This window comes from Drosophila melanogaster, chromosome X (genome assembly GCF_000001215.4).
Source record: "Drosophila melanogaster chromosome X".
Classification (NCBI taxonomy): Eukaryota; Metazoa; Arthropoda; class Insecta; order Diptera; family Drosophilidae; genus Drosophila; species Drosophila melanogaster.
This window is the reverse complement of record NC_004354.4, coordinates 14,905,959-14,927,193: the sequence shown is the minus strand read 5'-3', so window position 1 is coordinate 14,927,193 and position 21,235 is coordinate 14,905,959. Positions and strand designations below refer to the sequence as shown.

At 40.4% G+C, this 21,235-nt stretch overlaps 6 protein-coding genes across 16 annotated transcripts in view; 5 read left to right on the top strand and 1 right to left on the bottom strand.

Moving 5' to 3' along the window:
• Flo2 (Flotillin 2) overlaps positions 1-21,235 on the bottom strand; it is a 94,571-nt gene that overhangs the window by 6,753 nt on the left and 66,583 nt on the right. For 3 of the 9 annotated variants that reach the window (NM_167416.3, NM_167415.3, NM_001272626.2), the window contains exons 3-5: positions 2,781-2,968; positions 1,510-1,548; positions 320-428 (exon numbers count right to left, since the gene is read on the bottom strand). In NM_167416.3, the coding sequence (NP_727798.1) occupies positions 320-428; positions 1,510-1,548; positions 2,781-2,968 (336 nt within the window). Of the gene's footprint in view, positions 1-319; positions 1,204-1,509; positions 1,549-2,780; positions 2,969-21,235 lie in introns of those variants that run through there. The other 6 variants (NM_167417.3, NM_001272625.2, NM_078602.4 and 3 more) reach the window with 4 other exon arrangements.
• On the top strand, positions 3,701-7,942 carry CG9503 (uncharacterized protein). Its single transcript, NM_132759.2, has 3 exons — positions 3,701-3,893; positions 5,496-5,969; positions 6,086-7,942. The coding sequence occupies exons 2-3, from the start codon at positions 5,588-5,590 to the stop codon at positions 7,582-7,584; spliced, it is 1,881 nt and encodes a 626-aa protein (NP_572987.1). The 5' UTR covers positions 3,701-3,893; positions 5,496-5,587; the 3' UTR covers positions 7,585-7,942.
• Positions 8,394-10,438, top strand: Eo (Ecdysone oxidase). Its single transcript, NM_132758.2, has one exon. It carries the CDS (start codon positions 8,450-8,452, stop codon positions 10,421-10,423), a length of 1,974 nt encoding a protein of 657 aa, NP_572986.1. The 5' UTR covers positions 8,394-8,449; the 3' UTR covers positions 10,424-10,438.
• Positions 13,382-15,413, top strand: CG12398 (uncharacterized protein). The gene is made up of 2 exons (NM_132757.2): positions 13,382-14,016; positions 14,070-15,413. Exons 1-2 carry the CDS (start codon positions 13,397-13,399, stop codon positions 15,349-15,351), a joined length of 1,902 nt encoding a protein of 633 aa, NP_572985.1. The 5' UTR covers positions 13,382-13,396; the 3' UTR covers positions 15,352-15,413.
• CG14406 (uncharacterized protein) lies at positions 16,349-17,321 on the top strand. 2 transcript variants are annotated; one of them, NM_132756.2, is made up of 2 exons: positions 16,349-16,570; positions 16,877-17,321. In NM_132756.2, the coding sequence occupies exons 1-2, from the start codon at positions 16,375-16,377 to the stop codon at positions 16,990-16,992; spliced, it is 312 nt and encodes a 103-aa protein (NP_572984.1). In that variant the 5' UTR covers positions 16,349-16,374; the 3' UTR covers positions 16,993-17,321. The 2 variants fall into 2 exon arrangements, with proteins under 2 accessions (NP_572984.1, NP_001285255.1); NM_001298326.1 differs by having other exon boundaries at positions 16,877-17,029.
• On the top strand, positions 17,486-20,860 carry fiz (fezzik). 2 transcript variants are annotated; one of them, NM_001298325.1, is made up of 2 exons: positions 17,486-18,514; positions 18,910-20,860. In NM_001298325.1, the coding sequence occupies exons 1-2, from the start codon at positions 18,188-18,190 to the stop codon at positions 20,521-20,523; spliced, it is 1,941 nt and encodes a 646-aa protein (NP_001285254.1). In that variant the 5' UTR covers positions 17,486-18,187; the 3' UTR covers positions 20,524-20,860. The 2 variants fall into 2 exon arrangements, with proteins under 2 accessions (NP_001285254.1, NP_572983.1); NM_132755.3 differs by having other exon boundaries at positions 18,124-18,514.

Below are 21,235 nucleotides of genomic sequence, written 5' to 3'. Positions count from 1 at the left end.
TGCGTTTTATTAATAAATTATTGAACAAAAACTCTTTCATTTTGATGCCCAAAAGTATGCATTAAACTTTCTAAATAGATTATAATATTAAATGAATTAATGGATAAGCCACTTTATTATTTGTAGGCTGTGCACGAAGGTGACCCACAAAATGTATACTGAAAGGGGAAATTCTATTTTCTATCGACGTTTTCCGATCTATCTCCCAAAACTATAGTTTCCGACTGTATTTTGGTATGATATGATTTGTTGTAGGGCTTGGTGACCCCGATGAGTATTTAAAGGGTAACCTAGCAATGTTTTGGTGACCGTTACTCACCCAATATGGCTCTCAAATGTCCTTCGAGGGTTTGCAGGATCGTCTGCTTGATCTCCTTGACGCTCTTTCCAAGGAATTGCTCGCTGGCAGTGCCTAGAAGCTCGTCGGCCTGATGGTGGAAATAATAAACATTCATCATCTGTACGTGTTTGTGTTTATGTGTGTGTGTGAGAGTGTTTGTGTGTGTGTGTGTGAGTGTTTGTGTGTGTGTGTGTGTGTGTGTGGTTTCGTTGTGTGAGTGTCCCCGTGTCGGTGTGCATGTGTGTGAAGGCATTTTATAGGTTCGATTGATTGATTTTGTATATATTTTTCAGTTTGGATCACAAATATTTGTTTTCGTTTATTTATTATGAAGATATTTATATTTTTGCATTATATTTTGTACCCACACACACGCACATGCACACATGGACAGAGCAACAGAGATATATAAATATATATATATATTTATAATATAGAGATATATAGAGCGATACATGGAGTATAACGGTAACAGCAGCAACCAGAGCAGAGTAACGGTAGCAGTAACGGTAGAGGAGCAGTATTTTTTGTGGTATTTTGTTTTTTGGAGTAGAACAATTTAGATTTTAATGATATTTGTTGTTTGAATGCATGTAGGTGTGTTTATATTGATTGTTTTGGTAATTATTGTTGATTTCGTTTGCAGTTACAGTTAGTTGCGGATTAGTTTTGGTTTTGGTTTTTTTTTTTTTGTTGATGAGTTGAACGTTGAACGATCGGTCGGCAGGGTTTAAGTCGATTTTTATTTTGGTGGTGGTGAAAAGAAAGTAGAGAAAAAAGAGAGTAGAACACAGAGATCAACATGGTTTCAAATTTCGATAATTTCTTTGTATTATTATTTTGCAGACTGTACTTTTCTTTCTCCTTCTTCTTCCTCCTCAGCTTCTGATGATGATGATTGAATGACTTCGATAAACGCAAAATGCATAACAAAAACAAACAAGTTTAGGCAAAAATTCCGAAAGAAAGCACATGCATTTAATATTAATGGAATGGATCATGATCACTTTGCGCTAGGTGTGTGTGTGTGGATGCGTGTGTGTGGGTGGTTAGGTTAGGGTGTTCAATTAAAAATGGAAACATATTCTTAAATTTTTTGATAAACGGACAAAAACCAACATGAATCGAACCCAGGATGTTAAATTAAATAAATGCAATCATAAACATACCTCGTCGTTATGATAATCGGTTTGCTTATACGAAGATGACTGCAAAATCGAATGAAATTAATTAATGGAACAAAATTTTAAAACAGTCATTAAAACGATTCGAATTGCGATCAACTGGAAAGTGAAGTGCACTTTTTAGATGCTGTAATTTAGTAAAATTTGTGATCATACAAGTGAAGTGTGTTTATATGATATTCATAAATGGAAAAATAGTTTTGAAGACAATTGGTAATAGTACATAGTAAGTCCAGATTTTGAATGTAAACAGTTGAAACTTTTTAAAGCTAGATAGTATCGTTATTTCACAGTTATGAGTTGTAGATCATAAGATCCAGAAAACCAGTAAACACATGATTTAATTATCGAATGACTACGCCTCCGAGTGATCACATAAAACTAATGAGTACATATTTTACGGTTTTAAAAAAAAACCTGGATTAACTAATAGACAAAGGTAAACAGAATCAATTGATGTGAGTGAAATCGAATTGCAAATAATACATGATATCGTCCGGAACACGGATATGTTTAAAAGTCAAGTAAAAAGTCGGTCTTCAGTCGCAGAACTGTCCAACACAGCCAGCAATTCAGATAAAAACCTATTTTGCAAATTCAACATAATAAGATATAATATTTTCATAAGAAATTCAAAATTTTTATATTTCGAACAAGCAGCCAACGAGGAAACTAAAAAAAAGAACCGAAAGTAATAAATTTGTAACGAGTGCCGAAAACGGGAACAAACAGGCGGGGTGTTCGATGAGCTAGTTCTACGTGGGTGTTTTCTACGGCTATAACTAGGACTACGTGAGAAGATCGTCGGGTTTGGGTGATCGCAACTTACTTGGCGGTGGTCAATTTGAGAGCACTTGCTAGGCTAAATATGCATTCGATGGGAATGGAGATTGGATTACTTGGGAATCGGGCGGGAAATGTACAAAACAAAGAGCCAAACATTTGATTAAAAAAGGTTCAACAAGGATCGATATATATATATATATATATACGGGTGCAGGCAGGATACCAACTCGCTACTTTCGGCACTCTAAATGGCTAAGAATATTTGGGAGTTAACAAACCAACAAATCTTGCATACTGAAGTCAAAAACGGAAATTCGGGCAAGCTTCAATCACTTTCGCTCAGATTTGGGGGTGCAGAAGAGAAAAGGGTGGCCAGAATAACCACAAACGAGCGGAGATCGGTTGAACATAGCCATTAATGTACAATATATGGCTGTACTTGGCTATATATATATAGCTGGGGATCGTACCTTCATGATCTTGCATTGAGCCACTCCGGTCACCGTTAGCGGAACACCTTGCGACGTTTCCACATTCTCGCACATCGGATTCAGGGTCATCACATTGAGGGACAGTCGCTGGACATCGGTTACCAGCCACCACGCCCACGCCCAGCCGCCCACAATCGTGCGCTTCTTGGTCGATCCACAGCAGCCACCTGAAAGATTGGAAATAATAGTGATATGGGTTAATAAATTGAATATAATAACACTATTATAAACAATCGAATTATTATTAAGTAAGTGTATAACTTCTTTACTTAAAACGTAGATAGGTTGACAGTCAGTAACTTGCTTTGCTTTAATATATTAAGTTTGAAGCAACTTTGAAGAGTGAAGTAACCATTATTTAGCATCTTTTATTATCTTTTTTTTTTATCTTTTTTTGTTTTTTAGTATATATGTATGTAGACCCAACTTTTCCTTTACCTACCCTCCCATTTGGGTGACGTCACACGCACAGTGACCCACAAAAAGGTGTTGCCACCAGGCACGCCACCTTTTGAAGATCGTGGTGGAAGCTTTTGGCGCTGGTCTGTTGTCCAAACAGTAAGAGTGAAAGCATTTCGCCGAACCGGGTGTTTTTTGTTCGTATATGTGTTGGCTACGTGCCGGCAAACACGTCACAAAGTCCGTAACTCAATGGATATACATATCTATGTACACATGTCCAGCCAAACAGGAAGTGTAATATTCATAGCTCCATTGTCCATTTAGAGTGGACAAAAAAAAAAAAGTAACGGTCCCGCTGACCAAAAGGGCACCATACTGCACTCTCCAATGAGCTTCGGAAAAAAGAGTTGTAGAAAAAGAGTATGAGAGTTCGATGGAGAGAGGAGCGGTGAAGAGAGAGCACCTACCATCACTAGCGGTTTCTTCGGCACTTCTTTCTTCAGTTACCAAGCGAACCTCTAAGCGCGAGGTCGTTTTTTTTTGAAGCTCCGCCAAGGGAATTGTGACGAAAATCGCTTGGGCAGTGCGCACGCATGCGCAAAGCCAAAGAAAAGAAAGAAAGTGCGCACAAAAATATAAAAACAAACAAATCGCGCTGGAGAAGTCGAGAATTGTTATTTCGTTTCTCAAGTGAGTAAAGCAAAAACAAAAAGCAAGACGAGAGAGAAGAGAGCGAAATAAAGTGTGCCAAGCGCGAAAAACGTACATATTCAAAAAAGAAATCAAAGTCAAACAAGAAGAATCGGCAATTCTTCGACGCTTACGCAGAAGCTTTCTTCTTTCAACGAATGTGATTCATGCCGCTAACATACTGTTACGCATTTCACTTTGGCGACCGTTTGCTAATTTATTTAGCAGAATATTTTCATGTTGCATTATAGTTTTTTTTTTACAGTGGAATTTTTTTTTTTTTTTGATACCTTGAACTTGATCTGTGAGCACATTCAACTCTTACAACCTGTTTGCAACAACAACAGCAACACGATAAGGCAGGAACAACAACAAGTTTTGTAATTGCCATTGACTAAAACAATAACAACCACAACAAAAAAAAAACGCAACATCAGTAACAGGCTCTAATAGTTACCATACTTTGATTATGCAAAGATTGGCAAGAGAAAATGCATTTCCTCTCTGCTTTTTCTCACTGATAAGACTAATAAGGAAAATAGGCATTACATATGTTCCGAAAGGAAATGCTTTTCTTTATAATCCAAATAATCCATATATATGAAGATATTTTTTGAATATATTATCTTGTATTATTAAAATTTTTTATTTTTTAATTCAGTAAAATTTTGAGTTAATTAATACTTTGCCACTCAATTGAAACTAGATTATTTTTTACCGAATGCACTTTGTGCTAGGGAAGTACCACTGTACCTAGGCAAACTGGTTGCAAGTGAGAGGACTACGTGCGAGTGAATGTGTTAGGGAATTTGTGAGTGTGCATCACAATTGTTGCATGCGGTTCGGCCGGGAGTGAAAAGTTGCTAGCAGCTGCTTTTTTCAGTTTTGTTTATTCCAATTTGTTTTGTTTTTGTATCGCTGCCCAGTGAAGTTTTATAATAGACTGAGAGATTTCACTTTTATGTGGGAGGCCCCCTATCCAAAGATGCACCATCACACTTCCCCGCTTCAAAAAAATTCATTTCACATTGCACCTATCTACATTCCAAAACACTAAGTCCAACGCGTGACGCGAAAAGTTTTTGAAAAATTCAGATAAAATATCGCTAACTATTTAGGTAGCAATGTGGACGGAAGCCCACGTAGTGACGAAGCGTATCACGATAGGGAATGTACTATAAAGTATCAAACAATTTGTTGATCACTTTTCCCAAGAATTAAATTTACCAAACACCAAGTTACGAAGTAATTGATAAAACCACATAGCAAAATAACCATTTAATTCTTAGCGATAGGGGGACTGTTTGCATTACCCATTAGCCACTTAGATTTATCGATCACGATCATCTGGAATCGTAATATTTCACAGAGTTAAGGGAATCCAGCCAAATGTATGCATAACAAATGCAAGTTACGAAATCGACGCGATCGAAGCAGTACGATCGTGATCAAAATATTGAGTTTGAAAATCGCACCCTATAACCCGATTACATACGAAATGTCTATGCTACTTTTCATGTCATGTGTCCGTTATTCGGTTTTCGGTTTTTATTCCCTTAAAAGTAGCTTCTTTAACCAAAAATAATATCATTGTCATTGCAGCCACGTCGCATCTGAAATCAACGACCTATATCTATATTTACATAAAGTAGACACCCCCCTAACTAAATCCCAAGCGGATTTCGACCCAGAAAATGAGCTCGGCGATCGTTGGAGCCGCCTCGGCCATTGGAGGAGCGGTAACGGCGGCCACCAGCAACAGTTGGTTCATCCCGATGCTGATGGCAGCGGTGGCCTATTTTCAGTACGAGGAGATCATCGATCCGGAATCAAAGCCCAGTGATGTGGGCGGCGACGACATCCTCGACCATTATGACTTTATAGTGATAGGTGCCGGATCGGCGGGGGCCGTGGTGGCGAATCGATTGACGGAGGTGGAGAACTGGAATGTACTTTTGCTGGAGGCCGGTGGCGATGAAACGGAACTCACGGACGTCCCTTTGATGGCCGGCTACCTGCAGCTGTCCAAGATTGACTGGCAGTACAAGACGGAACCATCGGGAACATCTTGCTTGGGTACGTCTGCCTAAGGGATCGTCTTAATTTAAACACGATCTTTGATTTAATACATATATTTCTATAAAGAAAAAGTAAAGGTCGATGACTAAGTTCCCATACATCCTATGTTTCAGCAATGCAAGGAGGTCGCTGCAATTGGCCCAGAGGCAAGGTTCTTGGCGGCAGCTCTGTTCTTAACTATATGTTGTATCTGCGAGGATCTAAGCATGACTACGACAACTGGGAGGCTATGGGCAATCCCAGTTGGTCGTATCGCGACGCTCTGTACTATTTTAAGAAGTCAGAGGATAACACCAATCAGTATCTGGCCAATACACCATATCATGCCACTGGTGGTTATCTGACAGTTGGTGAGGCTCCATATCACACACCACTGGCGGCTAGTTTTGTGGAGGCCGGCGTGGAGATGGGCTACGAGAATCGGGATCTGAATGGTGAAAAGATGACCGGATTTATGATTGCCCAGGGCACAACACGACGCGGATCGCGATGCTCCACGTCGAAGGCTTTCTTAAGACCTGCAAGATTACGTCCAAATTTGCATATCTCCATGAACTCACACGTAACACGCATCATGATCGATCCCGTGACAAAACTAGCCTTCGGAGTGGAGTTCGTTAAGGATCAGAAACTTTACCATGTGAGGGCCACCAAGGAGGTGGTTCTATCCGGTGGATCGGTAAATAGTCCACAACTGCTGATGCTCAGTGGCGTGGGTCCACGAAAGGAGTTGGCCAAACATCGAATACCGCTAATCAAAGAACTGAGTGTTGGTGAAAACCTGCAGGATCACATTGGTCTGGGCGGCCTGACTTTTCTGGTGAATCAACCCGTGTCCATTGTGGAGAATCGTTTTCATACCATGTCAACTGTACTGCAATACGCTGTATTTGGCCAAGGCCCATTGACCATATTGGGTGGCGTGGAGGGATTGGCCTATGTGAACACCAAGTATGCAAATAGCTCACTGGATTGGCCAGATATTGAGTTTCATTTTGTATCCGGATCGACGAATTCCGATGGCGGATCGCAACTGCGGAAGGCTCATGGATTAACTGATGCTTTCTATAGAGCTGTCTTTGAACCGATCAACAATCGAGATGCCTGGAGCATAATACCCATGTTGCTGAGACCGCGCAGCGTGGGAAATATTCGCCTGAGGAGCGGAAATCCTTTCGATTACCCCTATATCTTTCCCAACTATCTGACGGATGACTTCGATATGAAGACCCTGATCGAGGGCGTGAAGATAGCGGTGGCATTATCCCGAACGAAAGCCATGCAGCGATTTGGTTCCAGAATTTCGAGCATCCGCTGGCCGGGATGCGAGCAAGTACCGCTATTCACCGATGCCTTTTGGGAATGTATGGTCAGGCGGTATACGTCTACCATCTATCACCCGGTGGGCACTTGCAAAATGGGCCCCTATTGGGATAAGGATGCGGTGGTGGATGCCAAGCTAAGGGTCTACGGTATCCGAGGACTTCGCGTCATTGATGCCAGTATTATGCCCAAGTTGGTGTCTGCCAATACGAATGCGCCGGTGATTATGATCGCCGAGAAGGGCAGCGATATGATTAAGGAGTTCTGGATCAAGAACACCATTGTCTGAACGAAACTTACTTTATAGCGTAGATAAACTATAGTTTTCTAGAGCTGATTTCCTAACAGTTTTAGGAACTTATTAATAAATCAGCTCATAAAAACTGTGCTTTATCCATTGAATGTCTGAATGTGTGGTTAACGTGAATGTTTTATTGATTGAACTGAGTATGATTGCCTGTGAATGTTAAGATTAAGTGTCTGCGAGTTGTGTATATGTTTTAGAAATTAAGCCCAAGCTGATGACCCATACAAAATTATTTTATTAAACTCAAATTGGTCCTCATTTTTTTTTGAAGTATCTTATAAGCACGCCCTTGTATTTATTTTAATATAGTGTGAACGCAATAAACAATTAAAATACGGTCATTCCGTGATTTTTGTTAAATTGGTCAGGGAATATGGACTTATCGCCTAAATGTCACTTATCAAAATTTTTTTATAGCTTTGGACGCTATCAATAATTGCTTTAATAAAACACGACACGACATTCGATAATTGGAGCAGCCAAGATAAGTTACTGATATTGTTAAAATACACAGTATATAATCTGATGGTAAGAGCTTTTTGTGTAAGATCATTTCATGACGCTAAAATAATAACTGCTATACTAGTTAACAGTCTTAACAGCGCCACCTGTTGGCCGGGGCCTCAAGCTGAGGGTTATTAATATATATGGGCTTGAAATTTTATATGTTTGCTTTCGTATTTTTATGGCCGGCAAACAGAAAGCAGCCCGAAAAATTAAATAAAAGCGGACAGAGTATACGTATATTTTGGTTGATATGGTTATCGTGCGCGATATTCTTTTAATTGTGGCTGAAATGCCGTACCAAACGGATCGCTTAACTTGATTAGTGTTAAATTAGTTAAAAATGGGCGATCAGCGCGTACACAAACCGCGGACAGCGAAGACAAGAACCCTTCGCGTCAATAGGATATTATTACCGATGTTGCTTCTGTTTTCAGGAGAAACTACATCAGTTGTGACCCAATTGTTTTCGGTGGATAGCAGTGGCCTCGGCATTTCGCTGATGCAATCGGTGGCCATAGCTCTGAATGCATCCAGCCTCGCCCTGGCCAACAACACCGCCTGGCCGCTGCAACACGAACCGCCAGAGGATCGGTTGGAGATCGAGAGCTATGACTATATAGTGGTGGGTGCAGGTAGTGCCGGATCCATTGTGGCCAGTCGATTGAGTGAGCTGTGCCAGGTGAAGGTCCTGCTGCTGGAGGAGGGACAATTACCACCGCTGGAATCGGAAATCTTTGGTCTGACCGGTGCACTGCATCATGACGAGCGGTACATGTTCCTGGAGGAAGCAGTGCCCAATCCGAAATGCTGCCAGGCAATGGCATCCATGCACGGCTGCGTTTGGTGGCATGGTCGCATGATGGGCGGTGGTGGTGCCATTAATGGCAATATCTTTATACCCGGCAGTCGGGAGAACTTCAGACGCTGGAATTCAACCGGCTGGGATTGGACGCAGGTCCATAAGACCTACTCTCGCCTGCAACAACGTCTGAATCCCTCCTATCTTCAACCGAATAAGCTAAACTTGAAGTTGGCCAACCTAATATACTCCGGTTCCGCAGAACTGGGTGTACCACGGATGAAACAGCCATTGATAGCGGGTGCTACGTTCGGTTACACTCATCATGTCCCGGTGACCGTTAACCAAAGACGAAGGGCCAGCAGCGCACGTTTGTATTTGGCCAATGATCAAGTGAATAGAAGAGGTAACCTAAAGGTAATACGAGGAGCTCAAGTTCAGCGGGTACTACTAAATGCGGCTGGATCCCGAGCAACTGGAGTGATTTATACCCTAAATGGTGTGGAACACACGGCGAAAACGTTAGGCGAAGTCATCCTAAGCGCAGGAACCCTCAATTCCGCCAAGTTGCTTCTGCTTTCGGGCATCGGGCCGCGGGAGGAGCTACAAAGATGGAATATAACTACGCACCAGGACCTTCCAGTGGGTCGAAATCTACAAGATCATGGAATGATGCCATTGTTTCTGCTCTTCGGTTCGAATTGTGCCGTCAACAGTACACGGGATCCCACAGAAAATCCCTATGCTCCTGTATCTATCACACAGTATCTACTGGATAATCAGAAGGGTCCTTTGGCCAGTGGCTTCTACATGATGGGCTACATCAATTCCAGTTCGCCGAGCAGCAGTCGTGGTGAACCCGATCTGCATGTGGTGGCCCACACTCTTTTGCCCAAAGGAAGTACCGGAAGCTTTGGCTATTTGGGCTTTCGGCCAGAGTTGATTCAGGCTCAGCAGGATATCTTGCAGAAAGGAGATCTACTGCAAATAATGGGCTCACTGTTGCGTCCCCTTTCACATGGCAAAGTGAGTCTATCGAGTAAAAATTCCGCTGATCAGGCAAAAATCGAAAACCACTATGGCGAGGCTGTAGAGGATCAGCAGACGCTACTTCGCTATGTGCGATATATTCAAAAGTTGAGCAAAACCCGACCTTTTCGTCGATGTGGTCTACGACTTTGGAAGCCGCCCCTCCACGAATGCGATACATTAGCTGCCGATTCCGATGACTACTGGTTGTGTTACATCCGATATTTCTATGTGGGTGCCTGGCATTCCGTGGGCACTTGTCGCATGGCTCCAAGAAAGGGAGTGGATTCCCAGGAGAATGGAGGCGTGGTGGACGAAAGATTGAGGGTTCATGGGGTCAAGGGTCTTCGTGTGGTGGATGCCAGCATTATGCCGGAATTGCCAGCGGGCAATACGAATGGACCCGCCATGATGATTGGTGAAAAAGGGGCACAAATGATTCTCGACGATCGGGAGGCGAATAATGAGGTGATTCAGGAATGCTGATCTTTTATAATATGTATTATAACTTTAAGAGAAACTGCAAATAAGTTTTGATATCTTTGTAAAAAACCAAAACCATATCTTTGTTTGACCAATAAAGCTTTAGCATAAGTAGTTGGTATGGAAGGTTTCACATTTTTGTGATAGTATAATAATTTTTAAACTACTTCAAATACTTGATATTTACAACCGATTTTTCATCATAACTTGGCGATGAAGAGTCGTATGGCTGAAAGATTAAATGCTTTAAACAACTAATTAACAGTGTTATAGACGACTTTTTTCGTGGGTATGAAAATTAATTTTTTGTTTTATTTTTTTTTTTAATAACTCAAAGAGGTATTCAATATTTGCGTTATCAAGAAAGTATTAGTACTTACTCAAACTTAATTACAAATCGATTTGGATTTAAAAAACAAACTCAACGAGGTATGATATTCCATATTCGGGCCAATTATTTCAATGTTCTGCTTATAATATTGTCTATTTTTTTCTCGAAAAATCTGGGAAACGAATTTTGCCAAAAAATGCAATATTAAAGATTGGTTTTTTGGGTATAACTTGGCTAAAAATGGTCACACAGCAAAAAAAATTACCATTTTATTCTCCTTATAACAAATACTAATCGCCCATTTCACTTTTAAACGGATTTTGTAAAATTAATTTTTGGCCAAATTTTCGCATTTTTTTAAGGGGTACCATCATAAAAATATGCAAAAAATTGAAAAAATTTAGAATTCCCAAATTTGAATACAAATCGATTTGGATTTAAAAAACAAACTCAGCGAGGTATGACATTCCATATTTGGGCCATTATTTTCAATGTTGTGCTCAAAATACTGATTATTTTTTTCTCAAAAAATCAGGGAAACGAGTTTCGGCCAAAAATGCAATATTTAAGATTGGTTTTTTGGGTATAACTTGGCTAAAAATGTTCACCCAGCAAAAATAATTACCATTTTATACTCCTGATTACCAATTCTAACAACTTCTTTCACTTTTAAACGGACTTTGTAAAATTAATTTTTGGCCAAATTTTCGCATTTTTTTAAAAATTTGCAAAAAATTGAAAAAATTTAGAATTCCCAAATTTGAATACAAATCGATTTGGATTTAAAAAACAAACTTAGCGAGGTATGACATTCCATATTTGGGCCATTATTTTCAATGTTTTGCTCAAAATACTGATTATTTTTTTTCTCAAAAACCAGGAAAACGAGTTTCGGCCAAAAATGCAATATTTAAGATTGGTTTTTTGGGTATACTTGGCTAAAAATGTCCACACCGACAAAAAGATTACCGTTTTGTGCTCCTAATTACCGATACTAACCATCCCCATCATTTTTGGACGGACTCTGTAAAATTTATTTTTGACCAATTTTTCGCATTTTTTTTAAGGGGTACCATCATAAAAATTTGCAAAAAATTGAAAAAACCTAGAATTCCCAAATTTGAATGCAAATCGAATTGGATTTAAAAAACAAACTCAACGAGACATGATATTCCATATTTGGGTAATTATTTCCGTTGTTTTGATCAAAATACTAAATATATTTACACAAAAAATCTGGGAAGCTATTTTTGGCAAAAAACTCATTATTCAAGTTGGCTTTCTTGGCTATAACTTGACTAAAAATGGTCACAGAGCAAAAAGAAGTACCATTTTATACTCCTTATGACCAATACTAACAACCCCTATCACTTTTAAACGGATTTTGTAAAATTAGTTTTTGTCCAAATTTTTACATTTTTTGTAAGGGGTAACATCATCAAAATTTGAGAAAAATTGAAAAATCCTAGAATTCCCAAACTTGAATGCAAATCGATTGGGATTTAAAAAACAAACTCAGCAAGGTATGACATTGCATATTTGGATTATTATTTTCAAAGTTTTGATCAAAATACAGATTTTTTTTTCCAAAAAATCAGGAAATGCATTTTTGTAAAAAATGCAATATTTAAGAATGTTTTTTTTTTTGGCTATAACTTGACATAAAATGGTCACACAGCAAAAAGAATTACATTTTTATACTCCTTATTAGCAATACTAACTATTCCTATCACTTTTTAAAGGATTTTGTAAAAATAATTTTTTGACAAATTTTCGCATTTCTTGTACGGGGAAAAATTAAAAAAAAAAAATGGCAAGAAATTTAAGTGTTCAAATTGGGATTCCAATCGATTAGGAATTTAATAACGAGCTTAACGAGATATTACATTTCATATTCAGACAAATAGATCCATACTTATTTTCCAGCGGAAGGAAAATGAAAATGAAGGAAAATGTTTTTGTAAAACAGCTTTTAATCGAAACTAACAATTCCCATCACTTCTTAATTTAATTATTATTAATAATATTTAGATCTTGGAGTAAAGGTTAAAGTCTAGTCTGCTTTTGAACCAATTGTAAATGACCAATTAAATGTGCATATGAACGATATGAACAAGCATTTTTTAATAGCTTAACTGCGAACTCAGTTGCCTTTCAGTGCACGAGTTTATTTATGATCTTCCACGCTTATCGTATTTTCCATTTTTTTCTTTCTCATTTTTTGAATGCTGTTTTGTTTTGGTCAGCCCATTTGTTTATGGTCGTGCTTGGAGTAAGGCTATAAGAATGCTCTATAAATAATATCCATTGTTTAGTATCAAGTTGTTATACATATTATATTCCTCATCTGATTCAGACGATATTAAGAACATACGCCAATTTAAACAATGCAGATTACGGATTTTACAGTTTAATAAACTTTAATAAACATAAGGTAGAATTTCTGTATTACTATTTTCTTTTGCAGACCAGTGTTATCTTGGAGTAACTGGGATTGCAGAAGCCCGTGTTTTGCATATTGGTCAATGCACTCACAGATATAATGCATCTTGGTGGATCAGCAAAATTAACTTAAGCTGGATCAGCAGTTTCGTTGGAGTATAGAAAAATAGTTGCGCCGATAATCAGTCAGTTGTATTTTCACAATGTCGGCGATCAACACGTTTGTGGCCATGTGGCGGTTTCTGCTGACCCTTGGTCCCTCGGCCATGATCATTCTGCTACTGAACAAGGGAATCCTAGAGCAACGGCCGGATATTGTGGATGAGCAGCATCGCGTACGCTCCATACATATCGAAGATCTTCGTGAATCTTACGATTTTATAGTCATTGGCGGCGGATCGGCGGGTTGTGTTTTAGCCGCCAGACTCTCGGAGAATCCGGAATGGAGCGTACTACTTTTGGAAGCCGGTGGGGATGAGCCTCTTCTCATCGATTTGCCGCAATTGTATCCGGTATTCCAGCGAAGCCCGTGGGACTGGAAGTATCTTACCGAACCATCGGATCGCTACTGCTTGGCCATGGAGGATCAACGCTGCTTTTGGCCAAGGGCCAAAGTTTTGGGAGGATGCAGTTCCATCAACGCGATGATGTATATACGTGGAAATAGACGGGACTACGATCAATGGGCGGCATTGGGAAATCCCGGCTGGAATTATGACAATATTCTGCACTATTTCCGCAAGTTGGAGGACATGAGGGTGCCTGGATTCGAACATAGTCCGTATCATGGACATGGAGGTCCCATTTCCGTTGAAAGATATAGGTGAATTGCAAATACCACTGAGAAATTGCATTTTTCAAAGTCATTTTTTCTAGATTTCCTTCGCCACTTTTGGATATTTTCATGAGAGCTGCCCAACAGCTGGGCATGGTTCATCCCGATGGTGATTTCAATGGTCGATCTCAGACAGGATTCGCTCCACCGCATGGAAGCCTTCGCGATGGATTGCGCTGTAGTGCCAACAAAGGATATATTCGACGCAGTTGGCAGCGTCCTAATTTGGATATCGTCCTGAAAGCATTTGTCGAGCGAATTGTGATCGATCCGCAATCCCATCGAGCAATTGGAGTGATCTTTGAATATGGTCTGCTGAAGCACACGGTCAGAGCCAAACGAGAGGTGATTCTGTCCGCAGGATCCTTGGCTAGTCCACAGCTGCTGATGGTCAGCGGTGTGGGCCCTAGGGATCAACTGGAACCACAAGGCATTCCGGTGGTCCAGCATTTACCGGGAGTGGGTGGCAATCTGCAGGATCACATCTCCACCTCGGGTGCAATCTATACGTTTGACAGTGGACAAAATCGCCATCTGTCGTTTATTGTGCCCGAAATGATGAATGAACAGGCGGTTGAGGATTTCGTTCAAGGATCAGATAGCTTCTTCTACGCCATGCCAGTGAGTGAGGTGATGGGCTTTTTCAGCACTCGTTATCAGGATCCCCGATTGGATTGGCCCGATGTTCAGATCTTTATGGGCAGCTATGGCTATGGAGCCGATGGTGGAATGATTGGTCGCAGAGGAGCTGCCATTACATTGGACAACTATGCCGAGGCGTTTGAGCCGGTGCTCTACCAGGACTCGTTTGTAATAGCTCCACTGCTGATGCGACCACGCTCCAGAGGATACCTACAGTTACGCTCTGCAGATCCTAAAGTTCATCCTCTAATCCATGCCAACTACTATGACGATCCGCACGATATGGCCGTGATGGTGGAAGGCCTGAAGTTGGCCCATCGTCTAACCCAAACGCCGGTGATGCAATCCCTGAATGCCACTATGAATATCTACGAGTGGCGCAATTGCCCGGAAGTGGAATACCTCAGCGATGCCTTCTGGGAGTGCTTGGCCAGATTTTACTCGCAGACGATCTATCATCCGGTGGGCACATGCAAAATGGCTCCAGCTTCGGATCCCGCCGGTGTCGTAGATCCCCGACTGCGGGTCAGAGGAATGCGAGGATTGCGGGTCATCGATGCCAGTATAATGCCCACTATTCCAACTGGAAATACGAATGCTCCGACTCTAATGCTGGCGGAAAGGGGAGCGGATATCATCAAGGAGGACTGGCGCCACTATAGAGATGGAGGTTGGGGTTAGGTACCATGATATCATTTCCTTTGTACTTTAATTTAAAGCAATAAACTAATTTTTAAACCGAGCAAACGATGGCTGCGTTGGCTTTCATATATAGAGTAAACTTGCAACAAAAAACGTGTTACTCGTGCAATGGGAGAACCTTTATAAATATATACATAATACATTTGCCAATCATGAGAAGGTATTTATGGATATGATAGAAAAACGATCTTGCAACCTAGATAAGCCCTTCGAGAACTATTAAGTTAAATGCATGCCTGGCTAATGGCCACATATGGCATTGGATTTTTTCTTTTTTTTTTCGCCTGAGAGTCAACGAATGCAGCCACTGCGATTAGTAATCCATATATCAATTGAAACTAACCATATAGTATAATGGAGAACTATTCATTGTTGTCATTCCGCAGGTCAGCTAATTTGCTTTGGTAATGATCTTGGCATTCATTTGACTCATGGTGCTGTTTGTTTCCCATTTTCAATTCAATTCATTTAGTTTTTCATTTATGCTCAATTCTCTGTTTTAAAGTGTGAGAACTTGTAATAGCACTTCCCAGCGTTCGGAACTTTCGCAATTTTGTAGTGATTACTTATGATTTTGTATTCCGGTATAGTTTCGATTGGAGAGCATATTCGTTTTGTGGCTTAGTAGCTTAAAAATTAAATAATTAAAAAGATTTTTAAAATTATTCCCTTTTATTTTGATTACTTATGTTAATCTAACTATTTTCCTATAAACATTTCTTTCAAATATTTTTTTGTAATTATGGAAATATGGCAAGGAGTATCTGTTAGTTTCATTCATGATATGAAAGCATTGTTCTCAATCGATTTTGCTCGTAATTTATGAGCGGCCACTGAACCTAAATGGCAAATGGCAGCGCGAGCTTACGAGTTTTACCAGTTTGAGTGTCTCAGTGGGCCATGGCTTTGCATTGGGCCGCAAATCGGAAGAGGTTTTCGAGACTTTTCATGCGAGTGCGCGGCGATTGAACTGGTCATTCCACGTCCGCCACTGAACGCAAGATGACGCTCCACAAGCTGCCCGCCAAGTGCATTCTGCTCGTGGTGTTGCTGCTCCTGCTGGACTCCAGCCTGGCCAGGTCGCAACAGTTCTTCGTCGCCGAGGATGTGATAACAGGAACGGCAACTGAAACGGGAACTGCAGCTGCAAGCAGAACCGTATTTGGTGATGATCAATTGCCCATCAACGATCCATCGGGTATGTGTTGAAATGTTCCGAAAAATGTAATCAAATCACAAGAAATACCAGACATTTCAATCTTTTCGAATGCAAAAGATCTTGTTTTCTGCAGCACTTTGCAGCCTTCTTAAGAATAGATACCATTCAAAGATATAGTTCGGATTATTATTTTCATGAATGAACACAGTATTGTACCAGAATTTTCAACTATTTTCGTAAACTCAATCCAGTTTGTTCGTAAACTTTGAATACATTTTAAGATACAATTACAAAAGCTTGAAATTACATAAATATTTTTATTGATCTGACATTTTTTCTGTATAGATCTAAGTGCTGGTTTAAATTTGGCGCCCGTTGGCAGTCTGATTGCGGCAGCAGCGAATGCCGTACCCCCTGCCCCTGTTCAATTTATTCGCACGGCCATGAACAGCGGGCTCTGACCGCCAGGTGGCGCTAACCTGAATTCCAAAATAACCCAAAAATAATTGTCTCTAATTTTTAAGCGCCTTTTCGGGCAAGCGTTTTAATTACTTTGTAAAGCTGCATTTTTGTTTTGTTTTTTTTTTTCTTTTTGTTTTTCATTAAGCTGAACTGCTTTGATTTTTTTTGCCGTCTTAATGTTTGTTTGTGTCGAGCCAAGTGCTATAAATGATTTTATAATACTCGTTTAATCTGGTTACGACTTTTTCGGAGCGATAAAAACTGTGCAGTTTGGAACTCAGTTTTCAAAGCCATTTTTCTTATCTAAATGTGTTATCAAGGAAATCTCTGTTACGTTGTTTTTTTTTTCATTCTAACTTGGCTGCAGCTCTTAAATGGCGAGCAATGCTATTCAAATATATATTATATTATATTTTAATTATATATGAAGTTTAAAAAATGTTATAAAATTTTAAAAACAATTTTCTTATTTTTTAAATCTATGCTTTGATTTTAGAAATATAGCACATATGTAATTATTAATATTATATTATATTATGGCTATTTGTTTATATGCACTTCATCAAAATATTCCAATTGCATCCAGAATGCGAAGCGATCGAAAAATATATAAAGTAATTGGAAGAAAGTAGTTCAAATGACCGATGAACTCATTTCGATTGCTATTCTGGTTCTCATCGTGATGATGCCGATTCAGAAACTGAACAATTTCTATACACTACTAACATTTATTTAAAACGTATAATGCTTCACTCTTTATCGTTAAAAATAAAGACACACACAAAAAAGACAAACAACGATGTTTCGATAAGCATTAAAGTCAAAGTAAGCTTTTTACAGTTTTCACATTGATTAAAGTTTTATAAAGCTGCTAAGAATGTTTAAAGAAATCCGCAAAACATTTTTACAACATTTACATTAAAATTTAGTTTGGTTTCCTTACCGTTTTGTATTTTCTTCTTGTGTATTGAAAAATTAAATTAATCACCATTAAGCGTATTTATTATCTCGCTCTCGCTCTGCCAATGGCTAAGTCAACGTCCTCGTCGGTTGGTCGCCGCAGGGGGAGGATGCACTGTACCTGCTTATCAGATCAGTGGCTATAAAAGCGAATCTTCAGCCGCGACTGCGCCTCAGAGTCAAATAGAACCGGGTCCAAACGAGTGGCACAGGCTAACGGAAAAGCAAAACGCAATGTCACTAGACGGTGGCCAGAATCTTAACTTGGATGCGGCGGCCATTGGCCCAGATCCATGTGGATCCGTTCCAGCAACACCTGGCATTGGATTATGGAGTGGCATGGTGACCATTCTTGTGCAAACGCTTCTATCGTCCCAGTGTCTAGTTTCGCCCGCCAGCCAGTGGCCAGTGGACTATGTTGGCGATTTGAGTCAACCCTACGATTTTGTGGTCATTGGAGCAGGATCTGCGGGATCCGTGGTGGCCAGCCGGCTGAGCGAGAATCCCGACTGGAGAGTGCTCGTCCTGGAGGCGGGCGGTGATCCACCCGTCGAATCTGAGGTGAGTGCCATCATATATTGGCATATGCCATGAGATCGTACCTTGGTTTTTTCTAATCTTACACACAAAGCTCTGTAAAATACAATCTAAACTAAACTTTTCCACTCTTGAGCTTTTCCATCTACTAACGAGGCAAAACAAACCCACACCAACACCATACCATAAAATAATAATCGTAAATGTAATTATAATGATGGAATAAACAATTCTCATAAAAGGAGGTAATAGAGTTACCAAAATCAATTGATGTTACTGCATTTAAATTTGCATACAAATTATTGTAGCATTCTTCATAGCATTAGTTTAAAATTTCCCTCAAAAATCATTTTATGTCTATAAGTATGCAATAATTAGAAACTAATATATTATATATAATATTCTATATTCCCTCGCAGTTGCCGGCACTATTCTTTGGACTGCAGCACACGAACTTCACGTGGAATTACTTCACAGAGCCCAGTGATGAGGCCTGTCAGGCAATGAAAGATGGTCGCTGCTATTGGCCACGAGGCAAAATGCTGGGAGGATCGGGAGGAGTGAATGCCATGCTATATGTTCGTGGCAATCGCAGGGACTTCGATGGCTGGGCGGCAATGGGAAGCACGGGCTGGAGCTATGATCAAGTGATGCCGTTCTTCGAAAAGTCGGTCACGCCTCAAGGTAATGCCACCCATCCTAAGGGTTATGTAACCCTAAAACCGTTCGAGCGAAAAGATAATGACATACATCAAATGATCATCGATGGAGGTCGGGAGTTGGGACAGCCATATGTGGAGAGATTCCAAGAGGGCAGTGATACGGGCTATTCCCATGTGCCGGGTACCGTGAGACAAGGTCAAAGGATGAGCACAGGCAAAGGATATTTGGGTGCAGTCTCCAAGTCTCGTCCCAATCTTCATGTGGTCAAGAATGCACTGGTCACCAAATTGGATCTCGATGGCGAAACGGTGAAAGAAGTTAAATTCGAAAGGGCTGGTGTTACCCATCGAGTGAAAGTGACCAAGGATGTGGTGATCTCGGCCGGCGCCATCGATTCACCAGCACTTCTCCTGCGTTCCGGCATTGGGCCCAGTAAACATTTGAAGGAGTTGGGCATACCCGTAAAACTAGATCTTCCAGGAGTTGGACGCAATCTCCAGGATCATGTCCTTGTGCCCGTCTTTTTGAGACTGGATGAGGGTCAAGGCGAGCCAATGACGGATCAGGCTGCCCTGGATAGCATATATCAGTACCTAATCTATCGCGCCGGACCTCTGGCTGCTCACAGCACCGCCTCCTTGGTGGGGTTTATAAACACAAATGCGAGTAGCGATGGTGCTTATCCGGATACCGAGAACCATCATATGTTCTTTCAGAGAGCCCATCACGCTTCGCTAGAACTTTTTACCAAGGGTCTATCCATTCAAGACCAATATACAGAAGTATTGCAAGAATATCTTAAGGACTCCCATTTGCTGTGCGTTTTTGTTCTACTCTCACATCCTGCGGCCAGAGGTGAATTGCGTCTAAAGAGTACAGATCCCAAGGTGCCGCCGATCCTAACCAGTAATTATCTAACGGAATCGGAGGATGTGGCCACCTTGATGAGGGGCATACGCTACATCGAGTCCCTCGAACAGACGAAAGCTTTTCAGGATCATCTGGCCGAGATCGCTAGGATTCCGATTAAAGAGTGCGATCAAATAGAGAACTACCGCAGTGAGGAGTACTGGCGATGCTATGCCAAATACTTCACCGTCACCTGTTACCATCAATCGGGCACCGTGAAAATGGGCCCCGACTACGATAACGAGGCCTGTGTGAGTCAGCGTTTGAAGGTCCATGGATTGGAGAACCTTAGAGTGGCGGATGCCAGCATAATGCCAGCGGTGGTCAGTGCCAATACAAATGCGGCCACGGTGATGATTGGTGAGAGGGCGGCCCACTTCATCCAGGAGGATTACCAGGGTGAGGCAGTTGGCGCCAATGGAGGTCTATGGGTGCCGCATATGCATGCGGATGAATTCTAGTTTGATGATTCCAAACACAGAACTCGTTTCGATTGGCAACTTGTCAACAACATCAGTTGTTGATATCAAAACAAAATGCATCCATTTAAATGTATAGATTTCATCACAATTCGGTTTATCGAACTATGTAAATTACTACACCCTTTCCTTTGCATTACGAGAAGGTTCTTAGCAACAAGTTTAGCCCACGTTTAACAAAATTCTTAAATCGATATTTATAAAATGTTTTGCAAGTATTTTTCAAAAAGATTTTTTTTTTGTTATTGTTTAAGTATTGGTTATTAAATAGAGTTTTTTTTTTCTACAATTATAATAAAAAATTTAGAAAACAAAAGCCAATGCTTATGTGTTTGTTTTTTTCCTAAAATATGAAATATGCGCTTTTATAATTATAAGTTAATAGATTATATAAATATCATAAATGAATCCTACAGCTTGCCAATTAATGATGGACCTAAGCGAGCTTCGAAAAACAAATAGATAAACTTTCTGTAACATTTCGCCGTAGAATTCTCTAACTTATTTACAAGGAAGAACCAAGCTACGGATAAAGAAATAGATACAACATAAAAATCAGCTTCTAAAGTACCTGTCATTATTAAGATGTTTAGCATATTTGGTCCAAACTTAACCCACAAACCCAAACAACAGGTTTACGCTGGCGATACCCCAACAAAAATACAACCTGCTCTTATCAGCTGGAAGCGAAAGA

Coding starts and splice junctions, on each gene's coding strand:
- CG9503 (NM_132759.2), top strand. CDS start 5,588: ATGAGCTCGGCGATCGTTGGAGCCGCCTCGGCCATTGGAGGAGCGGTA. Junction 5,970..6,085: donor ATCGGGAACATCTTGCTTGG/GTACGTCTGCCT, acceptor CCTATGTTTCAG/CAATGCAAGGAGGTCGCTGC.
- Eo (NM_132758.2), top strand. CDS start 8,450: ATGGGCGATCAGCGCGTACACAAACCGCGGACAGCGAAGACAAGAACC.
- CG12398 (NM_132757.2), top strand. CDS start 13,397: ATGTCGGCGATCAACACGTTTGTGGCCATGTGGCGGTTTCTGCTGACC. Junction 14,017..14,069: donor ATTTCCGTTGAAAGATATAG/GTGAATTGCAAA, acceptor CATTTTTTCTAG/ATTTCCTTCGCCACTTTTGG.
- CG14406 (NM_132756.2), top strand. CDS start 16,375: ATGACGCTCCACAAGCTGCCCGCCAAGTGCATTCTGCTCGTGGTGTTG. Junction 16,571..16,876: donor GCCCATCAACGATCCATCGG/GTATGTGTTGAA, acceptor TTTTCTGTATAG/ATCTAAGTGCTGGTTTAAAT.
- fiz (NM_001298325.1), top strand. CDS start 18,188: ATGTCACTAGACGGTGGCCAGAATCTTAACTTGGATGCGGCGGCCATT. Junction 18,515..18,909: donor ATCCACCCGTCGAATCTGAG/GTGAGTGCCATC, acceptor ATTCCCTCGCAG/TTGCCGGCACTATTCTTTGG.